This window comes from Pogoniulus pusillus, chromosome 16 (genome assembly GCF_015220805.1).
Source record: "Pogoniulus pusillus isolate bPogPus1 chromosome 16, bPogPus1.pri, whole genome shotgun sequence".
In the NCBI taxonomy this organism is placed as follows: Eukaryota; Metazoa; Chordata; class Aves; order Piciformes; family Lybiidae; genus Pogoniulus; species Pogoniulus pusillus.
In genome coordinates this window covers 13360677-13386032 of record NC_087279.1, presented here as the reverse complement: position 1 = coordinate 13386032, position 25356 = coordinate 13360677, and the positions used below count along the sequence as shown (strand labels likewise).

General features: G+C 47.4%; 2 protein-coding genes and 1 long non-coding RNA gene across 3 annotated transcripts in view; 2 read left to right on the top strand and 1 right to left on the bottom strand.

Annotated features, from left to right (window-relative positions):
• The first annotated feature begins 368 nt into the window (after positions 1–368).
• LOC135182462 (uncharacterized) lies at positions 369–2953 on the top strand. The gene is made up of 2 exons (XR_010305222.1): positions 369–491; positions 2724–2953. It is a non-coding gene; the product is annotated as an uncharacterized LOC135182462 (long non-coding RNA).
• Positions 2954–4614: 1661 nt separating this feature from the next.
• On the bottom strand, positions 4615–11820 carry ALAS1 (5'-aminolevulinate synthase 1). Its single transcript, XM_064156582.1, has 10 exons — positions 11512–11820; positions 10395–10601; positions 9504–9659; positions 9199–9421; positions 8541–8725; positions 7794–7973; positions 7424–7588; positions 6119–6387; positions 5512–5674; positions 4615–4983 (listed from the first exon to the last, which is right to left on the bottom strand). The coding sequence occupies exons 1-10, from the start codon at positions 11711–11713 to the stop codon at positions 4823–4825; spliced, it is 1911 nt and encodes a 636-aa protein (XP_064012652.1). The 5' UTR covers positions 11714–11820; the 3' UTR covers positions 4615–4822.
• A 108-nt stretch (positions 11821–11928) lies between these two features.
• Positions 11929–25356, top strand: part of POC1A (POC1 centriolar protein A) — a 78018-nt gene continuing 64590 nt past the window's right edge. Inside the window, exons 1-2 of the mRNA XM_064156585.1 lie at positions 11929–12362; positions 13228–13390. The gene's annotated coding sequence lies outside the window, so the exon portion shown is untranslated. The remainder of the gene's footprint in view (positions 12363–13227; positions 13391–25356) is intronic.

Sequence of the window (25356 nt, the reverse complement as noted above, 5' to 3'; positions counted from 1 at the left end):
AGCAGGAGCCACCCTATCCCCAGGAGAGAAGAGCGAGCAAAAACAAGCCCCTGCTGGGCAGGCAGCTGCAGGTGAGTGTGGCTGAGCATCCCTACAGCTGGCCCAAGCACTCAGGTATTTTAGGACTCATAGATGAGGGTTCATGAGCTCCAAGGCAGATGAGCAACAGGGAAAAGGCTGGGAGCAAGATGCTTTCCCTACAGGATTCCCAGGCAAAAAAGTGCAAATTGCAAAATCCCAGAAGAGATCATCCCTCCAGCTTCTACCTTCCTGAGAGCTGAAGTGGAGGATCTGCAAAGGGGTTACACCTGTTTGTAAGCTGATTATGTGAATTGTAGGAGTGCCAGAAACCACAGGTGCCCATGGGAAAGGGATATGAGCCCTCACCCTCTCAAGAGCTCCACACCCTGCCTCAAACCCTCTCTGGTATTGGCAGCCTGCAGGGAGGAAAGTGAAGGAGGTCAGGAGTGAAAGGTTTTTTACCCAAGCAGGTGAGTTTATCTGGCATTGTGCAAGTCTGGGGGGGGTGTGGGTGGGGAGGAAGGAGCCTCAGGATAATGGTTTGAGATAGCTGGAAGGTGGCTGGGACATAGAACGTTCAAAGTAATTGGGACACCAGCCATGCTGGTGCTGGGCTAGCAGCTCTGGGCCTGGACCTTCCTTTGCATTAGGCTGTGAGGTCTTCTGCTTAGCACTACCTGCAGCCTGGCTGATGTCTGTCCAAACTCCAGCAGTTTGTGGTGAGTCTCCATAAGCATCCCCCAAGCCAACTGCAGGCAGAGGGCAGGAGACCCATTTGCAATCCCCTTTGTAAAGAGCCCCCTGCTGCTCTTCCCTGGGGAGTAGCAAGCACAGGTATTGTGCACTCTCCTCCCCCTGCGTGCCTCACCCCATGCCTGCCAAGAAGTGGATTTCCTGCCAAGGTGGACAAACCAGGCAGTGGAGGGAGGGCTCCTGTGCTGGAGCTGGTGGGACCAGCCTGCAGAAGGGTGGCTGCAGCATCCCTTTGCAAGCCCTCACCAAGGGTGGAGATTCAGAGCAATGGCTCTTGCTGGGGTGCATGTGTGCGTGCCTTTGGGAAGGGTGGCTCCTCCTCAGCCCCTAAGGCCTGGCACCTCCCTGGGAGCAGCAGCCGCAGATCAGGCTCTGCTAGGGATCAGGGGACAACCCATATTGTGGGGCTCACTTGCTGCCTTCTGCTCCCTGTGAAGAAGGGCAGGGCCTAAGAACTCTGACCTCTTGGATGTTTCCCTGCATTAACATCTTGTTTCTGCCTGGATCACCACATTTTGTCTGTCCTATTGCTGTCTGTCCCTCCAGGCAGGGGCATGAGCAGTCATTCCTGATGGTTTAATTCTTAGCTGGTGTTGTAAATTATCTAAAAGCAAGTCTCAGTTCAAGGCATAAGCCCAGACTGATGTGGGGCTAGGTGGCCCACGTGAAAGAAGGAAAAGCAGAAGACTCAGACCTGTGATGTTGTTTGATATTCAGGATGAGACTTGCTGTGTGTATCCACCTGGAGCCCACAAGAGGTGATGGCTCACCCAGAGCCAAAGCTCAGCCTGGGTTTTTCAGGAGTACAGCATGGGTTTGCTTTTGGGAGCAGGAAAGGAAAAGTCTTTCAGGGTCTGGACACACCCTGAGAGAAGTGCCTCAGGCAGGAGCCCCTTCCCTGACCTGCAGTCGTTGGGGAGCTCATGGGGCTTTTAAAGCTGTGGCATGGGGAACGGATGTGGGCCATGTGGTAGGAAACAGGATAGATTTAATGGCTGAAGGTAGCAGCAGGAAAAGCAGGAGGTAGGAATGGGTTTCAGGGCATTTATTCACCTGCAGGACTCTTGTTTCAGCAAGGGGCAACTGGGGCATGATAAGGCCAGAGAAAGCCTCTTGCATCATGGGGCAGCAACAGCCCAGTGGCTTGGACAGCATCCTCCCTCTCTGCAGCAAAGTGCTGCCAGTGGGAGAAGCTGACTCCAGCCTGATGGGCTATTTTTAGTCCAGTTCCCTAAAGAAACAAATGTCATGAGCTCACCATGCTGCTTTCCTCCTCGTGGACTGAACTCGTGGGTTATTTCCAAACATCTACATCACATGGCAAGGGGCTTGGTGGAAAACTGAGCCCCTCAAAAGTTTCCTGAACATGAGCAGCTTGCTCATTAGCAGTCTATGCCCCATGGGACTTTGCTGCAGACAGGGGTGGAGAGGGGATTGAGGGGATGGAAGGCATCACAGCCTGTCTAGCCTAGCATGTGGCGCCGGCCATGGCAGGAAGGGCATTCTCTTGATCTGTCTTTCCCCTCTTTGCACTCGGGATGCTGTCACTGTCCCTATACTGCCTGAGTTTCTCCATTGTGCAAATAGGCTGAGAGGTGGAGGAGGGTTTGAGTTTAGGGCTGTGTGGTGTTCAGCTGGAAGAATTATTTTTTCCCAGCCAAATGCTGGCAGTGGCCTTACAGCTATGTTCTCACTTGCTTACTCTGCCACTGCCACAGACCATTCGTCTCAGGCTTTAAACATCTTTTACTGATTACTTCCTCTATTATTTTTCCAGAAACCAAACTAAAGTTTACGTAACCATCCCCAGTTATGCAATCCACCATTCAAGCTTTGTTTGCTGGGAAACAATACATGTCTGGTTTTTCATTCTTTGCTCTTTGCACTGGGGGGTGTGTGTTAAAAAAGTTATCCTTCCTATGTGTCATTGGATTTGTCTTCTTTTGCAGTTAAGTGATGGATTTCTGCTGGCCTCTGACTCCACGCTGGTTCTGCATTCACACCCTTGTTTGCCAGTACCAGAACTGAAGGTAACTTGTCACATCTGATGTTGATGGGTGTGGATGTACCAATTGCCCTGTGCCAAGCTTTGTTGTGCTTCTGTAATTTTCAAAGGATGCTAGCCTTGAATCTTGGGATTTAGCTCTCTTCTGGGACCAAATACGAATAACTTCTGAAATTTCTGAGAGCTGGACCCTTTCCATCCTATTTCTTCTCTGCTTTCAGAATGTAAAGTAGTTGCTATAAAAACTAGAAGTTTGGCTTATGAACAGGTATGTAACATGAACTGGGTCAATCCTGAATCCCTTCAGTGAAGAAACTAACAGCCCAGTAACCTTGCACTGTCAGATTATAGCTGTGCCTCACACAGCAGCACAGCACAGGTTGCCATCCCATGCACATGTATCACTCACAACAGCACTTGGCAATGGCACATTAGGGACACTTCTAGGAGAGGCTGATGCAGGATCTGTGGATTTCACTTGATGATGTCTCAAAGCTAATACAGTACTAGTCTAAAGCATAGAGACCAGCTGTGTTTCAGAGGTGCATATGTATCCAGTCCTAGGCCATGAACTGCTCATGGTGAGGCAGACAGGGTACAATGATGTGTTCTTCCTGGAGCAGTGCTCAGCCTGCCTCAGTAGGATCAGGATAATGTCACAGCATGTGAAAGCAAATCTGCTTTAATCAGCTGTGCAGAAGACGATGATCTGGTGGCTGGGTTTGAGCATGCCAGCTCATGAATGGCCTTGCTTAGCAACAGTGCAACACTGCCAGCTTAATCCTATAGCTTCCTCTCTCCCACACACCTGCACAGGGCTGAGGCAAAGAGCTTTTTAAAAGTAGCTTGACTGCCTGGGATGTCAAACATTTTAGTAAGAATTCCTCTGAGAAGGGCAGTGTGCTTCAGTACATGCAAAACTGACTCCCAGTGGGTGGAGCTGATGGGTTTGTTTAACTTGAGCTTCTGTCTCTGCAACCTTCCTAAACAATTTCAGCATGCCTGTGAGCAGGACAGCACCAGGCAGTGCCAGATTGGCTTGCTGCATATAGAAAATAAGAGTACTTGGACAAAGTAGCTGTTTAGTGCCTTGTGGAAGCTTGTCTGGAGCCATTATAGGCTGTATATGAAGCACGTAGTTTAGTGCTTTGCTCTTGCTTTTATACCAGTGTTGGCCTCCAAGTAAATGCATACCCCTACAAAATTAATTCCTCCTGTTCAAAGCAGGCCCTGGCTCTTCTTAAAGACAATGGCAACTAGGCAACAGGTCCAGGTTTTCAGAGTAGTAAAAGCAGCACTGATACTCTTACAATGACTGATGTCTGAGATCTACTAGCATTTTACTAAGAAACAACTTTCAGACTGAAGCCAAGAGCTGATCATGCAGGCTTGGAGCAAGACAGCCAGCCAGAGGCAACTTGCATTTTACTCACTGTAGTGGTAAATATGCCCTCCTCCCCCAGCCACTCCACCACCCTGCCACATCACTCAGTAAACCCCACTGGCATTTCTTTCCTCTTAATAGTGAGCACCACACTAAATACCACAGCAGGAATAGCTGTGGACAAAAGGACCAAGGAAGAATGTGGCAGCAGGGGGAGATAGAATGTAGAAGAACAGATTCTAATTGCCTGCCTCCAAAAATATGGGTGCAAGCTTATTACACAGCAGTTCTTGAGCAGCATATGCTTTCAATGTGCATGTGATACTAGATACTGCACGTTTTCAACAGCTCTCAGGTAAAAAGCTCACAAGAATAAATACCAAGTTTCCACCCTTTTAGCACACCAGCTTTTGGGACCTAGTAAGGAGACAGTACTTCAGCTGAAGGGCAGTAAGGTGCAGACTGTTTATTCCAACCACTGACTCTTCAAGTTTCACTTCTAGAAGATAAACAGAGAAACAAACTCAAGTGGGCATACTGGCTCTAGAAATTTATTTTCAGAGCTTAATGCTTAAACTGTGATTAAAATACTTAAGCAGTGTAAAAATACTACTGACTGGGTACTGGAATTAGACAAGATACAGCTAACACCATTACTTTCATGCACTGACAGATACTAGTTTGCTCATGCCACTGAAGTAGGATCTTTCCCGTTCACTCATCACTTCAAAATGTAGAGGTCTTCTACAGAAGTTACATTCAGCTGACGAATGTGGTTTTAGCTCCAGACCAACATCCTTCCATGTAGCCAGCAGTTTTTCTGTTATGAACAGAAAAAGTCACTAAGATCAAAACTTAAGACAAGAGGTTGCTTGAGAGAAGCAGCAGCAGCGTCCACATCCCTCATTTGCTAGGAGAGCAGGTAGAACACGAAATCACTGTGACATGATTTTCCTTGAGCAAGGTGACTGGGCTGCAGCTAAGTTTCAGCTATCCTTATACTACCTCTGACAGGATCAAATAAGTTACTTTCCCTGGGGAGATCAGTGCCTAAGGTTAACAGCTCAGTCAAGAAGGGCAGAATTCTTTGGATCCCATGTAACAAATTAAGATTAGTTTGGGCAGTGCACGAGCAGGGTGGTGACAGAACAGCACTGCCAGTGCACGGTCAGTTCTTGGCCTTCTCAGGTCATGCTCAAAGCATGCTCAGTGCAGAACTACGTGCTATGTATGCTGAAGTGGGAAGACACTGTTCAGCTAGTGACAGTACTCCCTAGTCTCAATTTCAGTACAAAGACTGCAGAGTCAACCCAGTATTTTCATTGCACTGATGCAGGAATCCACTCACCAAGAAAATAACTCATCATCTGCGGGGTGTGGTGAGGCGTAGGGGCAATACGTAGCAGTTCTTCTCCACGGGGAACTGTGGGGTAGTTGATTGCTTGGACATAGATGCTGTGTTGGCTCATCAGTTTGTCACAGATCTCAGTATTTTTAGCAGCATCTGCAACCTAAAGTTCAAAATTAATTTACAAAAAACACAACACAACCATGCACAGTGGCAAAATCATCAGCCCCACCTGGCTAGCCACAAGAACCACAGGTCTAGAGAGTCTTCCTTGTGCTACTCCAATGGGCACATACACAGAAGAGAGCTAAGTTTGTGCTGTAGACCCCACTCTGGGCATAGGCTCTATACCAAAGTTCTTCCTAGATTGTTACCAGCTTTCTTCCTTCCTGCATACTGTTAGACTGTGGGTTTCATACCCCGTTGCTCTGCCTCACCACGTTTACAGCAAGCTGAGGTCAGCTAAAGCCAGGCTCCTAGCACATCATTGCCAATTACTAGGGCAGTTAACATTCACCAAAGTTCAAACCTAACACCTGTAAGTGTAATGTCATGGTTGTGAAAACAGGCACCATTGTCCTGTGTCAATAGCACCCCAAGTACTCACCCTTATTGGAATGATGTGACTAGGGCAGTGCACTACAGGAAGCCCTGCATCCATCAGCATCTGTCTCATGAGTTTCACATTACGTTGGTGCTGGCGCCTCAGAACTTGTCCCTCTGCACTCTTCAGGGTTCTGACAGATTCCAGGGCACCAGCCAGGAGCATAGGTGGCAGGGATGTGGTGAAAATGAAGCCAGCAGCATAGGAACGGACAGTGTCTATCAGAGAGCTTGTACTGGAGATGTATCCTCCTACACAACCAAATGCTTTGCCTGGGGAAACAAAAAGGCAACCAAGCTTATTCCTTCCACTCATGAGAATGGCACCAAAGTATTAAAACCTTTCACTTGAAGGAATGAGTTGTGACTACATACTTATGTATTCATGGCAGACAACTCTAGCACCCCTCACTAATCTTGTATTTACTCAGCACGTGACAGCTTTGTAAGCCAATCCTGGTAATGTGGATCTAGTTATTACACAGCAAGGAGAGCTCAAGACTCTCACAAATATACAGGTTCTGACTGAGGAAGATCTTATAAGCCAAATCACCAAGCACACACTTCAGTAGTGACCCTAAGTGATCAACACTAAGTCTCTCAGCAGATTTAAAATAATCTGGTTCCAGAGATGCTAGAAATAGCTTATGCTCCTAAGAGCAAACAAGAGTCCCCCTTTCCAAATGTTCAGGTACCAGAACACAGCTGCAGAGAGAAGTAAGCTGCCTAGCAAATGTTCGTCTCCAATAGGGTGAAACTCAAGGTTGTAAGTTTCAAAGTCACAAAATTCCTAGCAAGTTTTATTTACATTTTGGAAGGTGTTTAAACCACTCTCCAATTTGCAGCAGTAAACTTACTCCTAAACCCGCATTCTACTCAGACAATAGTAGTTGCCTCAGTGCTTGCCAAATCTCTTTACATAACTCCCCATCTCAGGTTTCTAGATTAGGAGCACTCTGCTGCACATAAAAGAACTAAGTACTACTAAATATAGAGTTCTACCCTACTAACACTCTCACCTGAATTTATTCTAGAGTTGTATAATATGCCACTGGAGGGCTTCTTGCTAGCTTGTTTAAAGGTAAATCCCAATGTTAACTTAACAGATTTGAGGCAGTACAAGGAGCTTAATGCAAGCTTTTCAAACTGCAGGGCACAGTCAAATCCCCTGGGCTTTCTGAAAAACCCTTGCCCCCAGCAGCCTTTTAGCAAGTTCATTTGAATAGACTGATTGAGTTAACCCACTTAATTTTATCTAGTCAGCAGCTTTGCTGCCTTAGCTTCTGTAGAAGTGCCAGACCATGCATACCAAGCGTTCCAGAGATGATGTCCATCTTGTGCATGACTCCATCCCGGTCTCCTATACCACCACCTCGAGCTCCGTACAGCCCTACAGCATGTACTTCATCCACAAAAGTGATTGCCCCATGCTCGTGGGCCACATCACACAGCTCTTCCAGAGGACAGACTGCACCTAGGAACCAAAGCAAGAGACCAGCAGTTTAGGATTCCCTGTTCTTTGATTGGGTAAAACACCAGAAGCACCCCCAAGCACCAGGCACTCCAGAAAACTGTTGTCATGTAAATCCTGTAGCTCTGTGCACTTCTAGACCTAAACTAGAGGTGATTTAAGCACTAGCCACTCTGAAAGGAGAGAGCAGAGTTTGATGTCAACTTACCATCCATTGAGTGGACAGTTTCAAATGCAACAATTTTAGGGGTAGATGGATCAGATTTCTTCAGGAGTTCTCGAAGGTGGTTGACATCATTATGCCGAAATATGTGCTTTGGCACCCTGCTGTTACGGATCCCCTGGATCATGGAGGCATGGTTTCCAGAATCAGAGTAGATCTCACAGCCTGAGGAAATAGCCCAGTTACAATACAAGCATAGAAAGTGTCAACTGATTCCAAGCACTCCTGGATGTATGGAAGTGTTCAGGTGCCAACGGTACCATGTTCTAGAAAGTAATGCTCTTGATTTAAAGTGCAAGTTAAAACCCACGGAGCAAGAATAATACTTATGTAACACAAATGTGAGCTTAAGGAAACAAAGACAGGTTTTTCCAAGTCCTTAATGTTTTTATTTAACTCTCCTAACTTAAGTTAGAGAGAAGTTCATATCCACATGTTGGGGAATGCTAAATTCCTGCTGCCTTTCAAGTGGCACTTAAATGCCAGAGCGTTAGACTATGTGCCTTCTGCCCAATTCCTTCTATAATTCCTGAATCTCCATAGGCTGCTACTACAATTTGCTCAAGTTAAGCATAACTTGGATAGAGGATAAATCCCTCCTCCACAGCCATACTTTGCTGATTGATTAGGACAAACCCTTGCCTTGGGTAGCCATTTGTAAAATGTACTGCCAACTGCCTAGGGCAAGGCTGTGTTTCAGTGTTAAATAGCAGGTTTAGTTTGAGATCTCACCTGGCAGCATCTTAGCTAGAGTGAAGAGAGTGGAGTCGTTGGCTACAAAGCATGATGAGAACAACAGTGCTGCATCTTTTCCATGGAGATCAGCTAGCTCTTTTTCCAAGTCAACATGAAATTTACTTGTCCCTGAAATATTTCTTGTGCCTCCTGCTCCAGCACCATGTTGTTTCAGTGTATCCCTAGAGAGGGCCAAAAGAGAGGCATTAGCACTGCTATGTGACATGACTGAAGCATTGCTGCTGACAACATTATAGTCCATAATCAGTATTGTGCTAAAAAGGGACTGGCTGCAAAAAGCAGCTGTTAGGTTTAAGATATTTGAGCAAACTCAGCTTACTGGACCCCAAGTTGCAAAGAAATCAGTTACCAAGTGCAGCTGCAATATACCATCCAGTTTATCTGGTAACATTTGACAGCTTCTAAGGAAAACTCAAGGAGCAGGGCCAGTGACTGACAGAGGTTGTGCAGCCCTGGAACTACGTACTTCACTATTTACCCTAGCTGAAGAGTATAAGCTTAATTATCTACCAAGAAGAATATCAGAAGCATCTTATGGGGCAAAACACAGAAATCAGTTCTTCAGAAGCCTTCTCAGAAAAGCTTCTGCAGGGCACTACAGCCTGCGATTGCCTCATACTACAGTGCTACTCACATAACTGCTCCACAGACACGAGGGTGACGGCTCATCCCCAGGTAATCATTGCTGCACCAGACAGACACCTCTTTCTTGGTGATCAGAGAATCAGTGTAGTCATCTGCCATGGGGAAGATCTGTGCCTTCCGGTTCACTGTTTTGAACACTCTGTAGGTGTGATCCTTCTTCTTTTCATCAATCTTCTTCTCAAAGAACTGATCATACTGGAAGGTGGATACAGCTGAAATGAGACAGAGACTTAAGCACAAAGGAAATAACCACAAGAGAACAGGCCCGTGGGGGGCTCAGTCAGGCAAGCTTACATTTTGGCAAGTTATCCTGAAGCAGATGAGAGACACTTTCTGGTCTCTGCTTCAGCACAATATCCTTAAACTTCTTAAGCAAGTCACTCCTCTCTTCTCCCTCCAACTCAGTGGCCCTCACCGTGGAAGTAGTTGGTATTTTGGCAAATTCTGTACCTGCAGACATTGTAATGAGTTCCAGAGAATTCAATCAGTTCAAAATGAAGTAAGCTGAGTTCAGCAAAGCAAACGTTTCAAGTAACTTTAACTCTTTGTTCTTTAGTAAGCAAGTGCTGGAATCCACAGGTTCCTGACAGGATCAACTACTTGTCTAGGGTTTTGCATTGTATAAGACAAAAGGAAAGTCTTACTAATTAATTACATGTATATTGGTTACAACATGTGTCCTTATGACACATTTGGTTCACCATGACTCAGAGAACCTTCCATGGAAGGACAGCCCTTCCATATCAGGACTGTAAGCTGGACAACACTCTTTAGTTCTATAAACAAAGAAACATTCCTACTTCTTTTCCAGCTAGTGTGCTAGTACTTGCCTAGCACCACAACCTAGTTTCCTCCACCTCTAGATATATCATTTTTATCCATAGGCACCTCAGTAAAGCTTTCTTCAGTTCTAAGCATCTACTTTGGGTGTGAGCAGAACAGCTCAAGTCACACATTTAGAGCTAGTACAGGGTATTCCCACACCAAAATGGCCCAGGGGAAACACTCCACAATACTACAGGTATGCCACCGGCACCTACATTCTGCAACAGCTTTTTGCTGAAGGCTCCCATAATCCTACTCAATCATTTAAGTGGTGACTGTTGTATTTGTCACACTACAGGGCCAAGTCAGGCAGCAGAAGTTCTGGGGAGGTACCAACCCTTCAGCCCACACAATACATACCTTTCCTGTCTGCTTGCATTTCCTGCACATCCTCCTGGAGCTCTAGGCTAGCTTTGCAGAAGACATTACTGTTCTTGTGATTCATCTGAGCTGCCAGGAATGGGCATTTGGAAGCAGAGCCATGGCTACTTCCAGCAGGTGGATGGCCAGTAGGTAGCTGGGTTCCATCTGTATTCTGTTTGGACACCTCTTTGGCATTTTTTGCCTCTAAGGTGAGGGGAGAGAAAGGAAAACACTTCAGCTTCATTGTTTTCATTATGTGGTCTTAAGCTCTTCTATCCATTACTCTCAAAATTTGTTTGGCATAAGCCATTCAGAACTCCTTAACTTGAGCAATTACATGATACATCACTCACACAAGCAGAAAATCCCAGTAACAACCAAGAGATGTTTGAGGGAAAGACCCAGCATCTTGCTTTTGCTCCCAAAGGGGAGATTTTCTCTTCTGGAGTTGGGCTACTCTCAGCCACAGTCCTTCCTCTGCTGCCAGTCTCTTTTCAGGGGTGCCCAGTAATAGGGCAAGGTAAAACAGGTACGAGCTAGAACACAGGAGGCTGCACCTCAACTCGAGGAGACGCTTCTCTGCAGCAAGGGTGAGTGCACTGGAACAGGCTGCCCAGAGAGGTCGTGACGTCTCCCTGTCTGGAGACTTTTAAATCCCCTCTGGGTGCGTTCCTGTGTGATCTACTCTTGGTGATCCTGCTCTAGAGGGGCAGTTGGACTCGATGACCTTTGGAGGTCTCTCCCAACCCCGAACGTTCTGCTCTTCCCCGACGGACCAGGGTGAGACCCCAGGGAATGTTAGCGGGTGGGGTGGAGAGCTGCTCAAGTGGAAGAGGCCCCAGCTCTGAGACTCAGGATCACCGATCCCCAAGCAGAGCTGGCTGCGGGACAACCGAACATGCGATTTCCTACTTGTGCTCACGTTTAATTACCTGAGACAATTAAACGGACTAAGCAACCCTTCTCTTGGAGCTGCCTATTCCAGAAGCTTCCTTCTGTATCTGAGATCTGTATGTAAAGGTGACTAGGTTTGTCCTTTGGACACCGTGACCCAGCCCGGCGCCCCGCCACCCATCCCAAGCGTGGTCCGTGGCTCCCCTCTGACCGTACTCACCCGGCCGGGTCGTGGGGGTCTCTTCCTCCGCCTGCTGCCCGCGGGCTGCGGACGTGGCCAGGGCGCGGGCGGCGGCTGGGGGCGATGCCTCCATCATGCGGGGGCAGTGCTGGGCGTAGAGGAGCAGGGAGGGCCCGGCCTTCTGCAGGAAAGCCTGCGAGACACGGGCCAGGAACGGGCAGCGCCGCACCACCGCCTCCATCTCCGTTCGCCGCCTGAACGACACTCGACAAGGAAGTCACCGGCAAAGGCGGAAACGAGATCCCGAGAGCGGGCACACACCCGGCCCCGGCCCGCTCCGCCGCTGCCTATATAGCCCAGCCAGACACGGCGCAGGCGCGTTGCGGCTGCTCCTCGCCACGCTGCGCAGGCGCGGAACGGGTGGCGTGGAGCTGGAGCTGCCTGGCTGCGGTTGCTTGAGGGGGTTCAAGGAGCGGAGCGGTTCTTGGGGGTTCTGTGAGCTACCAGCAGAGCCCGAGGACCGTGAAAGGGCTCACACGATGCTAGGCTGCTCTCGTGGGGCGGAGGGGCCCCGGGTGGCTCCCGGGGAGCTGTGAGAAGCCGGAGCGAGCTTGGCCGGCTCCCGGGGTGTTGTGAGGGCACGGAGGAGACTGCCGGGCCCCTCTGAGGGGACAGAGAGGAGCGTCCAGCCCGGGCTCTGTGAGCAGAAGCCCCGCAGTAGGGGCATGAGCCCCAGGGGAAGAAGCGGCAGATAGTGGCGCTGCTCAGAGTTTCCTCTCGGTTCTAGCCTACCCCACGCACGTTTTCCAGAAGTATCGGAGTCCGTACCCGCAGGACAGTGGATGCGGGGACCTTGGTGTGGCTGCTCGTTGACAAAGAGGAGCCGAGCTGTAAGTCAGCGGTGCGGGGGACCCGGCGCTCCTCACACGCACCTCCTGTGTCTCCCTCAGCACTGCTGGGGCGCAGCACGTTCTGCCCAGGGGCTCAGAAAGCACCGGGTGGGCTCACTGGTGGCGGTGGGACCCTGAACCCCTCTCGTTCGACACTGAGTCGAACAGTTTCTCTGTCGGCGATGGGTCAGGCTTCCACTGCTGCGTTTTTGACGCGTGGCGCCGTTGCCCCAGGGTTTGACGCTAAGGCTCTGGTAAGAACGACAGCAGCAAGTGAAAAGCCTGCATACCCTGGCTTGCACCGGGTAGTAAAGCTTGTTTGTTTAGAAGAATATTTGCGTAGATGGATATAATAATCATAAATACATTTACATAAGCATATACAATTATATATAGAACATAAAAGGAGCTCTCCTTATATATCTGAGCTCCAGTAGGTACCCATTACTGGAAGCATGCACTGGCTGCTGAAGGGTGGGAAGAATGGAGAAGAATGACGATACCACATTCTTCTCCTCATCTTACGAAACAGACATTTCACAGAAGGCAGGATTTGGGCAGGAAAGTGCCTCCCTCGGCCCAGTATCCCTCATCCTGACTCAGGCACTTGGAGGCAGGAGTGATTTTTGTAACAGGTGCAGAGTTTTAAGGAGAGCGCTTTTAAAGCTCCCTCCTACTTGACTTGCCTGTTGTCACTTGTAATTGCTGGAAGGTGCTCCTAGTAGAATGATTAGGGAAAGAGGAAAGCTGCTTAGGACTGTGGTTGCTGAATTGGAAGTTTGCATACAAAAGGCACTTAGAAAGTATTTGTCAGTATTTGCCTGTTGTAAGTTAATCTTTAGATAACCTTTCTGTTGGGGAGCAGGGTGAAGACCAGCAGGACCCTTCTCTCTTCACTGCTGACTCCAATGATTGCTGCAGTGTGCAGACTTTGTGATCTGAATGAGTAGATCAAGAGGAAGGCAGCCTTAAACCACAGTCAAATGGCAGACTTGCTGCCAACTCCCAGTACCGTACTAAGCTCCAAGGTAGGAAATGGGACAGACTTTTGCCCTTATCTACTCATTGAAGTGCCCTGCAACAAAGTAGCTAGGACTTGACAAAGCAGAGCATGGGATTTAGGGTTTAGTGCAGCTGTAAACACATTTCACTTCCTGCTTACTGGGAACTAAAGACAACATTGTATAGTAAGTCTTGGTGCTTAGACCTTGAACGGTTCAATTCATGATTCCAGCAATGTGGTGTAGAAGTTACCGTTAAGAAAGAGTCTTTCATTAGTGGGCATTGTTAAACTAGAGTTTTGTTTGTTAAATAAGTGATTAAGTGTATGGTATCTGACCTGAGCCTGTGTAGCAGTTATGATAACAACAGTCTTGGTCATTTAGTAATGTGAGAACAGTACTTCGAATTATTACTTCAATTTGCTCATGAAAAGTGCTCTTCACAACTGGCTTTCAGTTACAGTTACAAACCTCAGATATTTGCATTTTGCAGAACACAATAGTTAATTACCACTTGAAGTTTAATGATAGCTGATCTTTAAATTTCAGATTACTGCTAACCCCATTCCCCTTACCCTGAAGCTTTGTATCACATCAGTTTAAAAAATGGCAAACCATCACCCATTGTGCCATGTAAATACCTAACCTGTGTCCTTAGAGCAGAATGTTATGTGTCTAAACCTAAGGGCTTACTCCTGTGCTTCTTGGATTCAGTTCAGATTTAACAACAGAAATGAAGTCCCATATTCTTGGTTTACAGCATGTTACTATTTTTGATCCTTCTCCTACTTCTCCTGTATTAATTCACCATGGCCTTTAACTCAAGGTGACAGGGGGAATATGTGTTTTGTTGTAAGAGGCACCAGAGCAAAGTAGGGTGCAAATGTACCGGCAGAGTACTGCAACACTGCCTGGACACCTGCCAAAAAAATCTGATAATCTTTCTTTATCTTGATAACACCAATATCTTGCCATGTTGCAAGGTTGAGAGATGAATTACGTTAGCCTGCTTTGCTGATGAACTTCAGAAACTCATGGTTCTGTATTCAGGAGTGCATGTGGAGTCAAGCCTGAAGAGCATCTGCTTTTTGCACAAACATCTTTCAAGGCTGAAACCTTGGCTGCGATAGGGAGGTCTCCAAGTGGAGCAGAACTTTCGTCTTTCCTCTCAGGCTTCCCTGCAATCTGTGCTCTTAATCAGACCCCTCAATAACACTTCTTCAGTTTTGGTGAATTTGCCTAACCTTGTAGATGACAAGAATTGCGCAGAGCTAAATAGCAATAGAATGACATTAACTTGACTCTCATCTTGGAGAGCTGCTGAAGGCTGTGAGCTCTGGGATCAACAGAGCAAGGAAAAGTCAGGGTAAAGGCTGTCTTGTCAAGTGCTCTGCCAGTTTCCTCACTTTGGAAATTCTGCTAGACAGAGCTTATATGTTGAAGGTGAAGCAAATACTAATAGAGTAGCCATTAATTAAAATTTCTTAGGGCTTCAGTGGATTAATTAAATGGTATTTAAAGATGCTAATTGTAGCAGCATAGTACCATCTTCCTAGAGGGCTCAGGAGAAACTAGCATGAAGTGCCATGCAAATGCTCTTTGCCATACTCCAGAAGGAGAACTTCAGACTGTGAGAAAGGGCAGCTCACAAGGAACTGGGAGGCCATCCGGAAGGAGAAAGCAGCCCTCTGTAGCCTGTCTAAAGAAGCATGGCATGGAGGTGTGATGGGCAGGGGAGAAGGAATGTCTTCCTGTGAGTATGTAAAGGGCAGAATAGCATGTAATTAAGAAGGAAAATGGTTTAAGCTGAGGGGATAGATCTGGCGTGAGAAAAATATTTGCTCAGCTGGCCATGCCCAACTTTGTGTTGGAAGGTGGATAGCTCCTAGCTGGAACTGCATTTTGACATTGGCACTTGAGATGCTGTGCACCAGAGGAAGCCTGATCTGCCTGGCAAGGCCCCATGTGGTGCAGTGGCAGGGGACACCACTACCCTGAGAGCCTCTCCTGATTTCAGTTTTCCTAAAGCTGCTTCCGTTCTGATGATTTGTTTATATCTTTGCTAAATAAGTTGCAAGAGGGAAAATAAGGTTAAATTCCAGCAATTTAAGAGGTGGATGAGAAGCCACAGAATGTGCCTCTCATGCAGGAATCCCCTGCCACAGGGTGAAGTTGAGTTCTGCAGGTGTCTGAAAAGAGCCCCTGCTGATGGTATCTTTCCACGTTACCAGTTCACTGTGTAGCCTCAGGTATAAGTTACCTTCAGTGTTTCTCTCCTATCCCTCTTTTTTTCAAGCATGGTTTGCCCAACATTCCTGGAAACAGAACTTGATTCATAGATTTGTAGCTTTCATCTGGCCTCACATCTGTCAGCTCTTAGCTCCTTTCATGGAATTCTAATGAATTTTATGCTTTTAAGTGAACATTGAGATACTTCAGTAGAAAAGTTAGAGTCAGAAGTCTCTCTGCACTCAGCCTGCACATTAGCAGCATTTAATCCCTTTTGCCCACTTCTGAAGTCAGAGCTGTGCATGTTCCTAATTTTTTCCCACCCAGTCAATGTCATGAGAGGGGAAGCCAGAAAAAACAATTCTCTCTCCCCATGCGCAGGCCACTGTCTGTATCGAGATCTGAATTTTCCAAGGGAGGGGATGTGATCCTGACATCTGGATTTAATCCAGGCTCAAATTCCAGGCTTAGATCTGAGAACTTCCACCTCTAGGCCTGAGAGCAGCAGTTCTTAGAACTCAGTTTACCTTTTAAGGCAAAACTCAGAATGTGTGATAGTAGCTGCATAGTGAAACATTCTCCCCGTGCTGAATTTCTTCAGCATATTTTCCTCATGTGGATCCAGTGTCATCCTTATATGTCAGAACAGGAAATCTCATTTCTTTATAGGACCCTCTCAATCAATAGAGAGTTTGACCAAGGTGAAAGAGCTGCTGAATGCTGAGGGATGTGTGCCCTGTTGCAGAGTGATAGGCAGCACCTTTCTTTCACAGACACAGGTCAGGCAGGCTTCTTACCCTACCTCATACAAACAAGCACCAAGTTGGTTTCTTCCCCGGTGTAATGGAGCCCTAAAATCCCTGAACTGCCAGGGCATCTTCACAAGAGTATTGGGTCAGGACACTTCTACCTCTCTGCCAGGCCACAGGTGCTGCGCACTGATGCAGAGGAATTTGTTCTCTTGGCAAAATCCCATTATAGGGGTGTTAGGTTCAGTGGAGACAGCAGAAGATGTTGCTGCCTTTATACAAGGTACCTTGCCCTTCTGCTGAAGGGCACCACTCCCACACTGGGGCTGCTGTGCTCTACAACCCATCTGATGAACACAACCATCAGTGGTTTACCCTAACTCCAGATTATCTCCTTGACTTCCACTTGCTTCAGATGTGGAAAATCACACAATGAGCTTTCTTTGTCATCTTGCAGCCTCAAGTTTGTCTTGTTTTGTGCAGCACATGGCAGGAAATGATCCATGAATCCTTCCAGGTACTGTGACCTTTGCCACACTTGCAGTGATTTGCTTTCACATCTTTGTTCCTCTCTCACACAGTTTTCCTCCTGCTCTTAGAAAAGAACCAGTAGGCTCCAACCAGTGTATTTTCAGTTAGGATTGTTGCTGGGCTTCAGCCTGTCATTTTTCTTGCATATCTAAGCCCTCATTTCTCTTCATGGCAGAGACAGTTTAAGAGCTTGAACTCTCGGTGTAGTTGGCAGAGAGCAGAAATACCTTAGAAAAAGTGAATCTGAGTGCTTCCTGTATGAGAGTTTGGGGAAAGAACTTGTCTCTGAAGTCAGAGCTCTCTATCTCTCTGAAATTGGCCATTTCCAGACAGGAATTAAGTAGGTAGCCTGCTCCTTTCTACACAGACAGAGGAAAGAAGTGAGTGTTCTTCATTGGGATTTTAAACACTCCAGGACCAGAGAGACACTCAAGTCATGTTTATATAGCAAAGTATCTTTGCTACACTAGACAGCTCTGGTGACCTCATATCTACGTTGGTTGTGGGCACTGGCAGGAAGGTGCAAGTCAGAGCAGAAGCAGGAGTGTAAAAGTCCTTGAAAACAAGAACTTGACCTACAGCAGTAAAAAATGCTGTGCTGGAACTGATGGGCTGCCTCTTAGTGTCAATGCTGGGACTCCTCTGTCAAGCAGGATGTTGCTAGAAATCAGGCATACCTTCTTCTCTCCCTTTCACCCTGTAAATATGTACTGGTTTTGGCTGGGATAGAGTTAATTTTCGTCATAGCAGCTTGCACGGGGTTGCGTTTTGGATTTGTGATGAAAGCAGAGTTGATGACACAGGAATGTTTTAGTCATTGCTGAACAGTACCAAGGCCTTTTCTGTTTCTCACAGTGCCCTGGCAGCAAGAAGGCTGTGGGTGCATGACAAGTTGGGACAGGATGATCCCAGCTGACCAAAGGAGTATCCCACACCATATCACATAAAGCTCAGCAATAAATGTGGGGGGTTTGTGTGTGTAGATGTGTGGCTAGACATAGGTCAATGGGTATCCCATGGGCCTGCCAAGACTGTAGCATATTCAGGTACCCTCACAACTCAGTCACCCCAGACTCACTTTGACACAGGAAATTAAATCACTTGTGTGAACTGACATCACTTTGCTTGTCAAAATGGACATCCCCTGGCTAGACAGCTTTGTAATCAGTACTGTTGCCTGCAGGTGTACATGCTGCCAGTCTCTTCCCAGTTGTAGTAATACAAATAAGATTACTTTTTCAGCCTGGACATAGAGCTAAAGGGATCCTGTGCAGTGCCACTAGACTCTGATGTCTTTTAGGGAGGATAAAAATGATGGGATTTCAAAAGCCTGTCACCTTAACATGTCAGTTGCAGATGCAGTACACCCACAAGCAAGACTGCTTGTGGTTTGTTTCAGCAAGGGTTTATCCTTCGCTTACGCACCCAGTATTTTAATTTCTTCTGCTGAGATCGACACCTTAGTGAAGAGAAGGAGAAGCATTTCAGAATTAAATACCTGCTGATGACATCAGAAGGTGGGAGAAAATCCCCTTCCTGACTAGACCCAAGCTGGGAATTCCTGTGTGGGTGTTATCTCATGAACATGTACCCAGTGAGGCAAGAGGACTCTTCTGTTCTCTGGGTGGCTTGTCTTCTTATCCAGCTATTTCATAGCATTAGATATTGCTGGTCTTGAGACAGTTTTAAAGCAATCAAGAAGCAGAGGGAAGTGTAAGGCAGTTTTCATCTCTTTTTCCATCTTTATAGTTAAAGAATTATTTGTTCTAGTTAATATTAGTTGCTGTGGTTGTGCAGTCAATAAGTTAGCTCCTTAAAAGAAACAATCCAAAGGGTTGAGAGGGAAATGACCAAGCAGCAGAACAGAAAGATGCCTCACATTTAAGTAGAGATGATCCAGACATGGAAATTGCATGGAAATGTGTGGTAATAGGATATGAAACACCATAGGGCCAAACCCTCTCCCAGGGGAGTGGGAGGAGAGCCTGTGTAGCACCACAGCCTGTGTGGCAGAGCAGAAAACTGGAAGGATGAGCTATGGCCTTCTTGGTGTTCAGCCCCCTCCTCTGCAAACCTTTCCTTCTCCCAGTGTAAGTGTTGTTGTGTTGTGCCTATGGGGCTTGCTGTGCTATTTTGCAATAGCTCTTGTTGCTTAACCTTTGAGGTGCAAGACTTATTATATATAGATTATAGATAAAGTTAGAGGGTAGTGATAAGGTATTAAAATGATAAATGTCAGCAGTAGGGGAAGAAAGAGCCTCTGCTGAAATGTCAAGGGAGGAAATAAGTACATTTTATCACTAAATCTGAGCTTGGGAGCTGCAGACCAGGAAAACTGTGACATGTTGAGGTTATTGTGAGTATAAGAGGCTTCCATTCCTTGTTTGTCTTTGTTCTGAACTCCACAAAAAGCTGGCAAGTGCTCTGTTTGCTCTGTCTTGCAAACAGCCCAAGTCATGCAAAGCTCTGGGCTCTACTTTCAAAGCTTCTGGACCACTCTGCCTGCCAAGCAGCGCAGGCGGTACCAGGAGGAGTATGAGTGAGGACCAGCCAGGACAGCTGAGATGGGAGGTTGTCTAGGGTACAGTGACCCAGCTGGCAGCTTTTTATTCATGTAGTTTATTTGACCTGATGGTTTTGCAGCTGCTTTGGCCACCATTCCAGCTAAGACCTACTGGCTAGAGATTGCTGTCCTGATCAGACCTAATCTTGTCAGGTGTTGGTTTGGTGTGGTGGTAATGGTTAGAGAATGTGTTGCTCTTGTATCTCCAGGAGACATGAAAAAGAACCTGGATTCTCTATCTTCTTTTCAGGAGTCTCCTCACTTAATCAGGCAATTTCTCTTGGAAATGCATATTGTCCAACCTCTGGGGGAAGAAAATGAAAGTTTGTTCTAGGAAATGTCCTAGAAAGAGAAGTGCAAACATTGCATAACAAAAAAGTTGAAAGGGCTCTGGTGAGAAATTAAGACTGAAATGGTAAAAATACAAAGCCAAGGTTGTCATTCCCTCTACTTTGTGCTCAGTTTCTCCTGTTAAATTGATGGTAGGAGCAAACCAAGGGAGAGCAGAGGGTTCCTGCTGGCTTAGCATTAGTGACTGATTGACTTGTCTGGTTTTATATAGAGCTCTGCTAATGTCATGGATTAGATAACCTAGTCTCCAAAATTTCTCCAGCCACCCCACAAGCTCCCTGGAGAACTTCAGTGTTTGGTTTAAATACTTAAAGACCTCTAGTCTTGACAAATCTCTGCTTCAGTTTACCTTGGAAAAGTAATTCAGAGTTTATGTTCTCAAAAAGTTATTTCTTGCTTCCAGTCTGATATTTAATAATGTGTTAATTAAACAAAGTACAATACAATCTTAGGCCAAGAGAGCTCTCCCAAGACACCTTCCACTTAGCACTGATAAGTGATGATCCATGTCATACCATGAAAGAATGTGGTATGGAGGGTTGGGGGCTCTACCCAGACAGAAAACTGTAAGGAGAAAGTTCTTTACAATTAAAGTGATAAAATAGTGGAACAGGTTGCCCATGGATGTGGTTGAGGCCTCATACCTGGAGACATCCAAGATCAGATTTGATGTGACTCGGGACAGCTTGATCTAACTGGAGGTGTCCCTGCTCACTGCAGGATCTTTGAGGGTCCCTTCCAACCTGATACAATCTGTGAAGCTGTGAACCTGGGGCCAGCAGCCCCAGCAAACATTCAGCTTGACTCCCCTGCACAAGGCTGTTGGGATGCTGAGGTTTAAGTGGTGGCTGAGCTGTTTCCCCCAAAGCCCTGATGACAGTTTTGTATTTCTGTGGTTTGGCACTTTGAAGTCTGTAATAAGCTGTGTACAGCTGGCAGGTAGAATTTCAGGGTTTAACAAGTAGGTGTCTCACAAAGTTTTCCCTTGGCCCATTTACTACTTAAAGGTTAATTTTTCTGCCTCTGATGGAGAAGTCTGTGTCTGGGTGGGTGTGAGGCAGGGCTTTTTTCTTCCAAGCTGCATTTTGTGAGGCAATGATGTCTTGGAAGAAGCAGTTTTGGGGAGAGATATCATGCTAAGCAACACAGGCTTACCAGGCCAGGCTCTAAGAGATGAAGAATATGTTTGTTCTCTCCATCCTGCAGTAGGAATGAGACCCTGCAGTGGAAGGTAGGGTACCTGGGAGGGAAGCTGTCACCACTTCAGCCACAAAACTAGAGCAAACAGCTCTAATACATGGAGGTGTGCCTACCCTCTCAATCCTTGTGCTATCAAGTGCTGAAATCCAGATGGGTCTTCAGGACTGGAAGAGGGAGATGGGAGGCTGGTGCTGGGCACAGCAAACAGACGTGCTGCTCTTCTGTGGGTGAGTGAAGGGGAAAGCTCTGGGCTCCCTTGTGAGCCTTTGGAACCATGGGTTGCCACTTGTGCTGTCTGTACTACTCTCAGAAAGGTGGGTAACCTTTTCTGGGTTTGCTTCAGCTTGGTTCCCAAAGCTGTGTGTCACCTCCACAGCAAATGCTGTCAAGATACATGGAGGACAATGAGATTACAAGAGGAAATAAACCGGAGCTGCGCCCTACACTCGTGTTTTAATTGGAGAAAGTGGTTTCAGTCCATCGTTCCCAAAGCCCTTGCACTGTCTCTTGGGCTTGGTAGCCAGTGTCCTAGTTTTCATGGAGAGATCTTGCAGCAGTGCAGTCTCTCACCCAGATGTTCTTGGATAAGGGACAACAGTGCATGTGCGGTGATGGGGCGTGTGCCTGGGCTTTGGTTGCTCTGCTGTTCAGCATCTCCTTGGGCAGAAATAGTGTTTTGTGTTTACTGGGCAGCTCTCCTGCTTGGTGCTTGTTCTGATTTAATTGTATGGGGTCATGTCTGCTCCCTGGTGTGCTGTCAGTTGTGCGTGCAGCTGAACACAGTGCCTATGGGGGTGGTAGGGAGCACGAGTGACACCTTAATAAGGGTCCCTGGAGAGATGGCTTTAACTCTAGGCTGCCCCCACCTCCCAACAGTTGCCATTTTTGAGCTTATTAATCACACATCCCTCCTTAGAAACAACTATTTTTAATGCTCCTGCTCCGTGCTGAGTCCTCAGAAGCCCTTTCAGGCTTTGCTGGATTTGCTGATGGTGGCTGCTTTTAAATTGCTCAGGTAGCAGAAGTGGGGCATGAGGACCCAATCAGCATTTTCTCAGCTAGTCTCCCTGTCATCAGTGGATTTTGGTGGCTCAGAACGTTCGTAGGGATCGTGCGTAGATGCAGACCAGCTTGCAGTGGAGGCTAGGGCACACCACATGATCTAGGCTATTCTCCCAGGTGTCAGTCTCCATGCCTTTGCCCTCAGTCAGCCCTTGCCACCCTGCTGCCAGATGGGCTTTCTGCTATCACGTTCAGGGACAGGTCTGTCTGCCAAGTCAACCTGGTCCTGCTAGCACATGAACTCTCCTAACCTCAGCTGCAGTGTCAGGCCCTTTTCTCCACTGCCCTTGAACCCCCTTTGCATCACCAGTATCTCAGGGGTGGTTGTGAGCCCAGCACGTTAATTTAACCCTTTGAGGCAGCACATGCAGAGAAGCTGGTACCTTTTAGCTTCTCCCAAAGGAGTTAGAGGATGAAGTAGGGTAGCACACTGTGACAGAGGGGTGTGAGGGAGAACAGAACAGCTGTGGCTGAAGCACAGTGCAGGGAGCCAGGGCTCAGCTGTCCAGCAGTGTTTGGTATGGCTCTGCTGCTGGAGCCATGTATCTGCCTCTCCTGGGCTGTCCTCTGTCCCATTTCTCTCCTGTTTCATAGTTTAGTCAGTGGTCAATAAACAGGATTCAGGCTGCTGTCATGTCCTCAGAGGAGTTGGGGAGACCCTGGTACATCTGATGGTTAAAAGAATGGTAGAGAGCAGGCTGGGCAAAGCAGCTACTGCTGCCACATGGGATTTTGTCCCCAGACCTCTAGGAGCTAGGCTGGGCTCTGGCATTTCCCTTGGCCTGCTTCTGGGCTTACCGTGCTACCTTATCTGTCATCATCTCCATGGCAGATGGAGTCTCTTCAGGATTAATTAAGGATCATAACTGTGACCTAGTTACCAGACTTGCACTATTGTTAATGGAGCTCACTAAGGCTGTTTGAGAGAGCTTCTTATCCTTGTCTGCTCTGGTTATGTGCTCCATATATCCTTCTGAGACTGACTCTGAGCTCCAGGCAGGATCACCTTACATTCATTTCTCTAATAGATTCTTGCCTTACCCTTGGGTGGGTGCTTCCTGCTTGTGGTGCACCAGTTGTTCTGGGGACTAGATATGCTGGCCTACATCTTTCACAGTGCTATCTCCTGTTTGGCAATGGGGCTGAAGGTGGGAAGAGATCAAGTTGCAAAATTAGAGAAGATGGTGCTGGAGGCAACATCCTGAGACAGTCCAGTTGTGTGCTGCTGTGCTTTAAACCATGCTGATGCTGAAGGAATATCCTAGGGTATCTCTTCTCTCAGCTACTCAAATACTTCATTTCCAATTTGTACTCTATTGTAACAAGCCTTTAGGAATACTCCTTGTTAAAGAGCAGAAATTACTAGAGCCTGAGAAGTAAATTAAGTTCAGGCTTTTCTAACCCTGATTCTTGCCTGCCAAATTTTCAGTTAATGCACTGTTCCAGCCAGGAATGACTCAGTCTCGTGTCCCTGTGGTTTGCAGCCCTGCTACAAGCAGATTCTTCTTTTATCTGGGAAGAGGTTGCACCACAGGGATCATGATGGAGACTTAACCCCTTTACATCTGCCTGCTCTCTCCTTTTATCCCTTTGCTACTTGTTTGGTGTGAGCCTGCCTTGCCCTGGTGGAACCTCACACAGCCAGGCCATTGCATGGGCTCACAGCCATGTGCTCAGGGGCTGCACATGGCATACTTACTGTTCACGTGAGGAGAAGTTATGTTCCTGAAGCTCCCCTCTGTGTCTCCTGTGGAGCTGGCCCTTAACTAGCCTGATGTTCTGCTCAGGGTGTGAGCATGTCCTCATCCAGATCCCAGTAGCTCCTGCCAATTGCAGACAAGAAGAGCTTGAAAGAGGCTGTTGAGTGGGACCCCTGGGAAACAGCACTTTGCTTTGTCCTCAGAAGCAGGCACAGCAGGGTAACTGTTTGGTTTTCTCCTCTGCCTTGAAAAACATCTCTCATGTTCCAGTGACCTGCTTATTATGTAGGTCATCTTCAGCTGGAAGGAAAAAACAATTTCAAAAGTAGGAGAAATCAAACACGGCTCCCCCACTGACCAGTTCTTTCTGGAAAAGCAGGGAAAGTTGGCTTGGACAGATTCATTCTGATATGGGTCAAGAACTGGCTGGAGGGCCAGGCCCAGAGAGTGGTGGTGAATGGTGCCACATCCAGTTGGCAGCTGTCACTAGTGATGTTCTCCAGGGATCATTGCTGGGCCCAGTCCTGTTCAATAGCTTTATTGATGATCAGGAACAGGGGACTGAGTCCAGCATCAGTAAGTTTGCAGATGACATCAAGCTAGGAGCAGGTGTGGATCTGTTGGAAAGTAGGAGAGCCCTGCAGAGGGACCTGGACAGGCTGGATGGGTGGGCAGAGGCCAATGGGATGAGATTTAACAAGGCCAAGTGCAGGGTTCTACACTTTGGCCACAACAACCCCAAGCAGCACTATGGGCTGGGGACAGAGTGGCTGCAGAGCAGGCAGGAAGAAAGGGACCTGGGAGTGCTGGTAAATAGTAGCTGAAGATGAGCCAGCAGTGTGCCCAGGTGGCCAAGAGAGCCAATGGCATCCTGGCTTGTATCAGGAACAGTGTGGCCAGTAGGACAAGGGAGGTTATTCTGCCCCTGTACTCAGCACTGGTCAGGCCACATCTTGAGTACTGTGTCCAGTTCTGGGCCCCTCAATTCAAGAGAGATGTTGAGGTGCTGGAAGGTGTCCAGAGAAGGGTGACAAAGCTGGTGAGGGGCCTGGAACACAAACCCTATGAGGAGAGGCTGAGGGAGCTGGGGTTGTGCAGCCTGGAGAAGAGGAGGCTCAAGGCAGACCTCATTGATGTCTACAACTACCTGGAGGTTGTAGCCAGGTGGGGTTGGTCTCTTCTCCCAGACAACCTGCAACAGAACAAGGAGACACAGTCTCAAGTTGTGTTGGGGGAAGTATAGGCTGGATGTTAGGAGGAAGTTCTTCACAGAGAGAGTGATTGGCATTGGAATGGGCTGCCCAGGGAGGTGGTGGAGTCACCATCCCTGGAGGTGTTCAAGGAAAGATTGGATGAGGCACTTAGTGCCATGGTCTAGTTGATTGGACAGGGCTGGGTGATAGGTTGGACTGGATGATCATGGAGGTCTCTGCCAACCTGTTTGATTCTATGATTCTAAGTTGCCCTGGTAGGGGCTGGCAAGACAGTGTGGCCTGATCCTCTCCCACGCACCTCAGGCAGAGCCTCCAGAGAGGAAATTCTGCAGCTGAAGGGATCATGGAATCACAGCATTGCTTTGAAAGCATAGAGTGTGCCCTGTGATGGGGG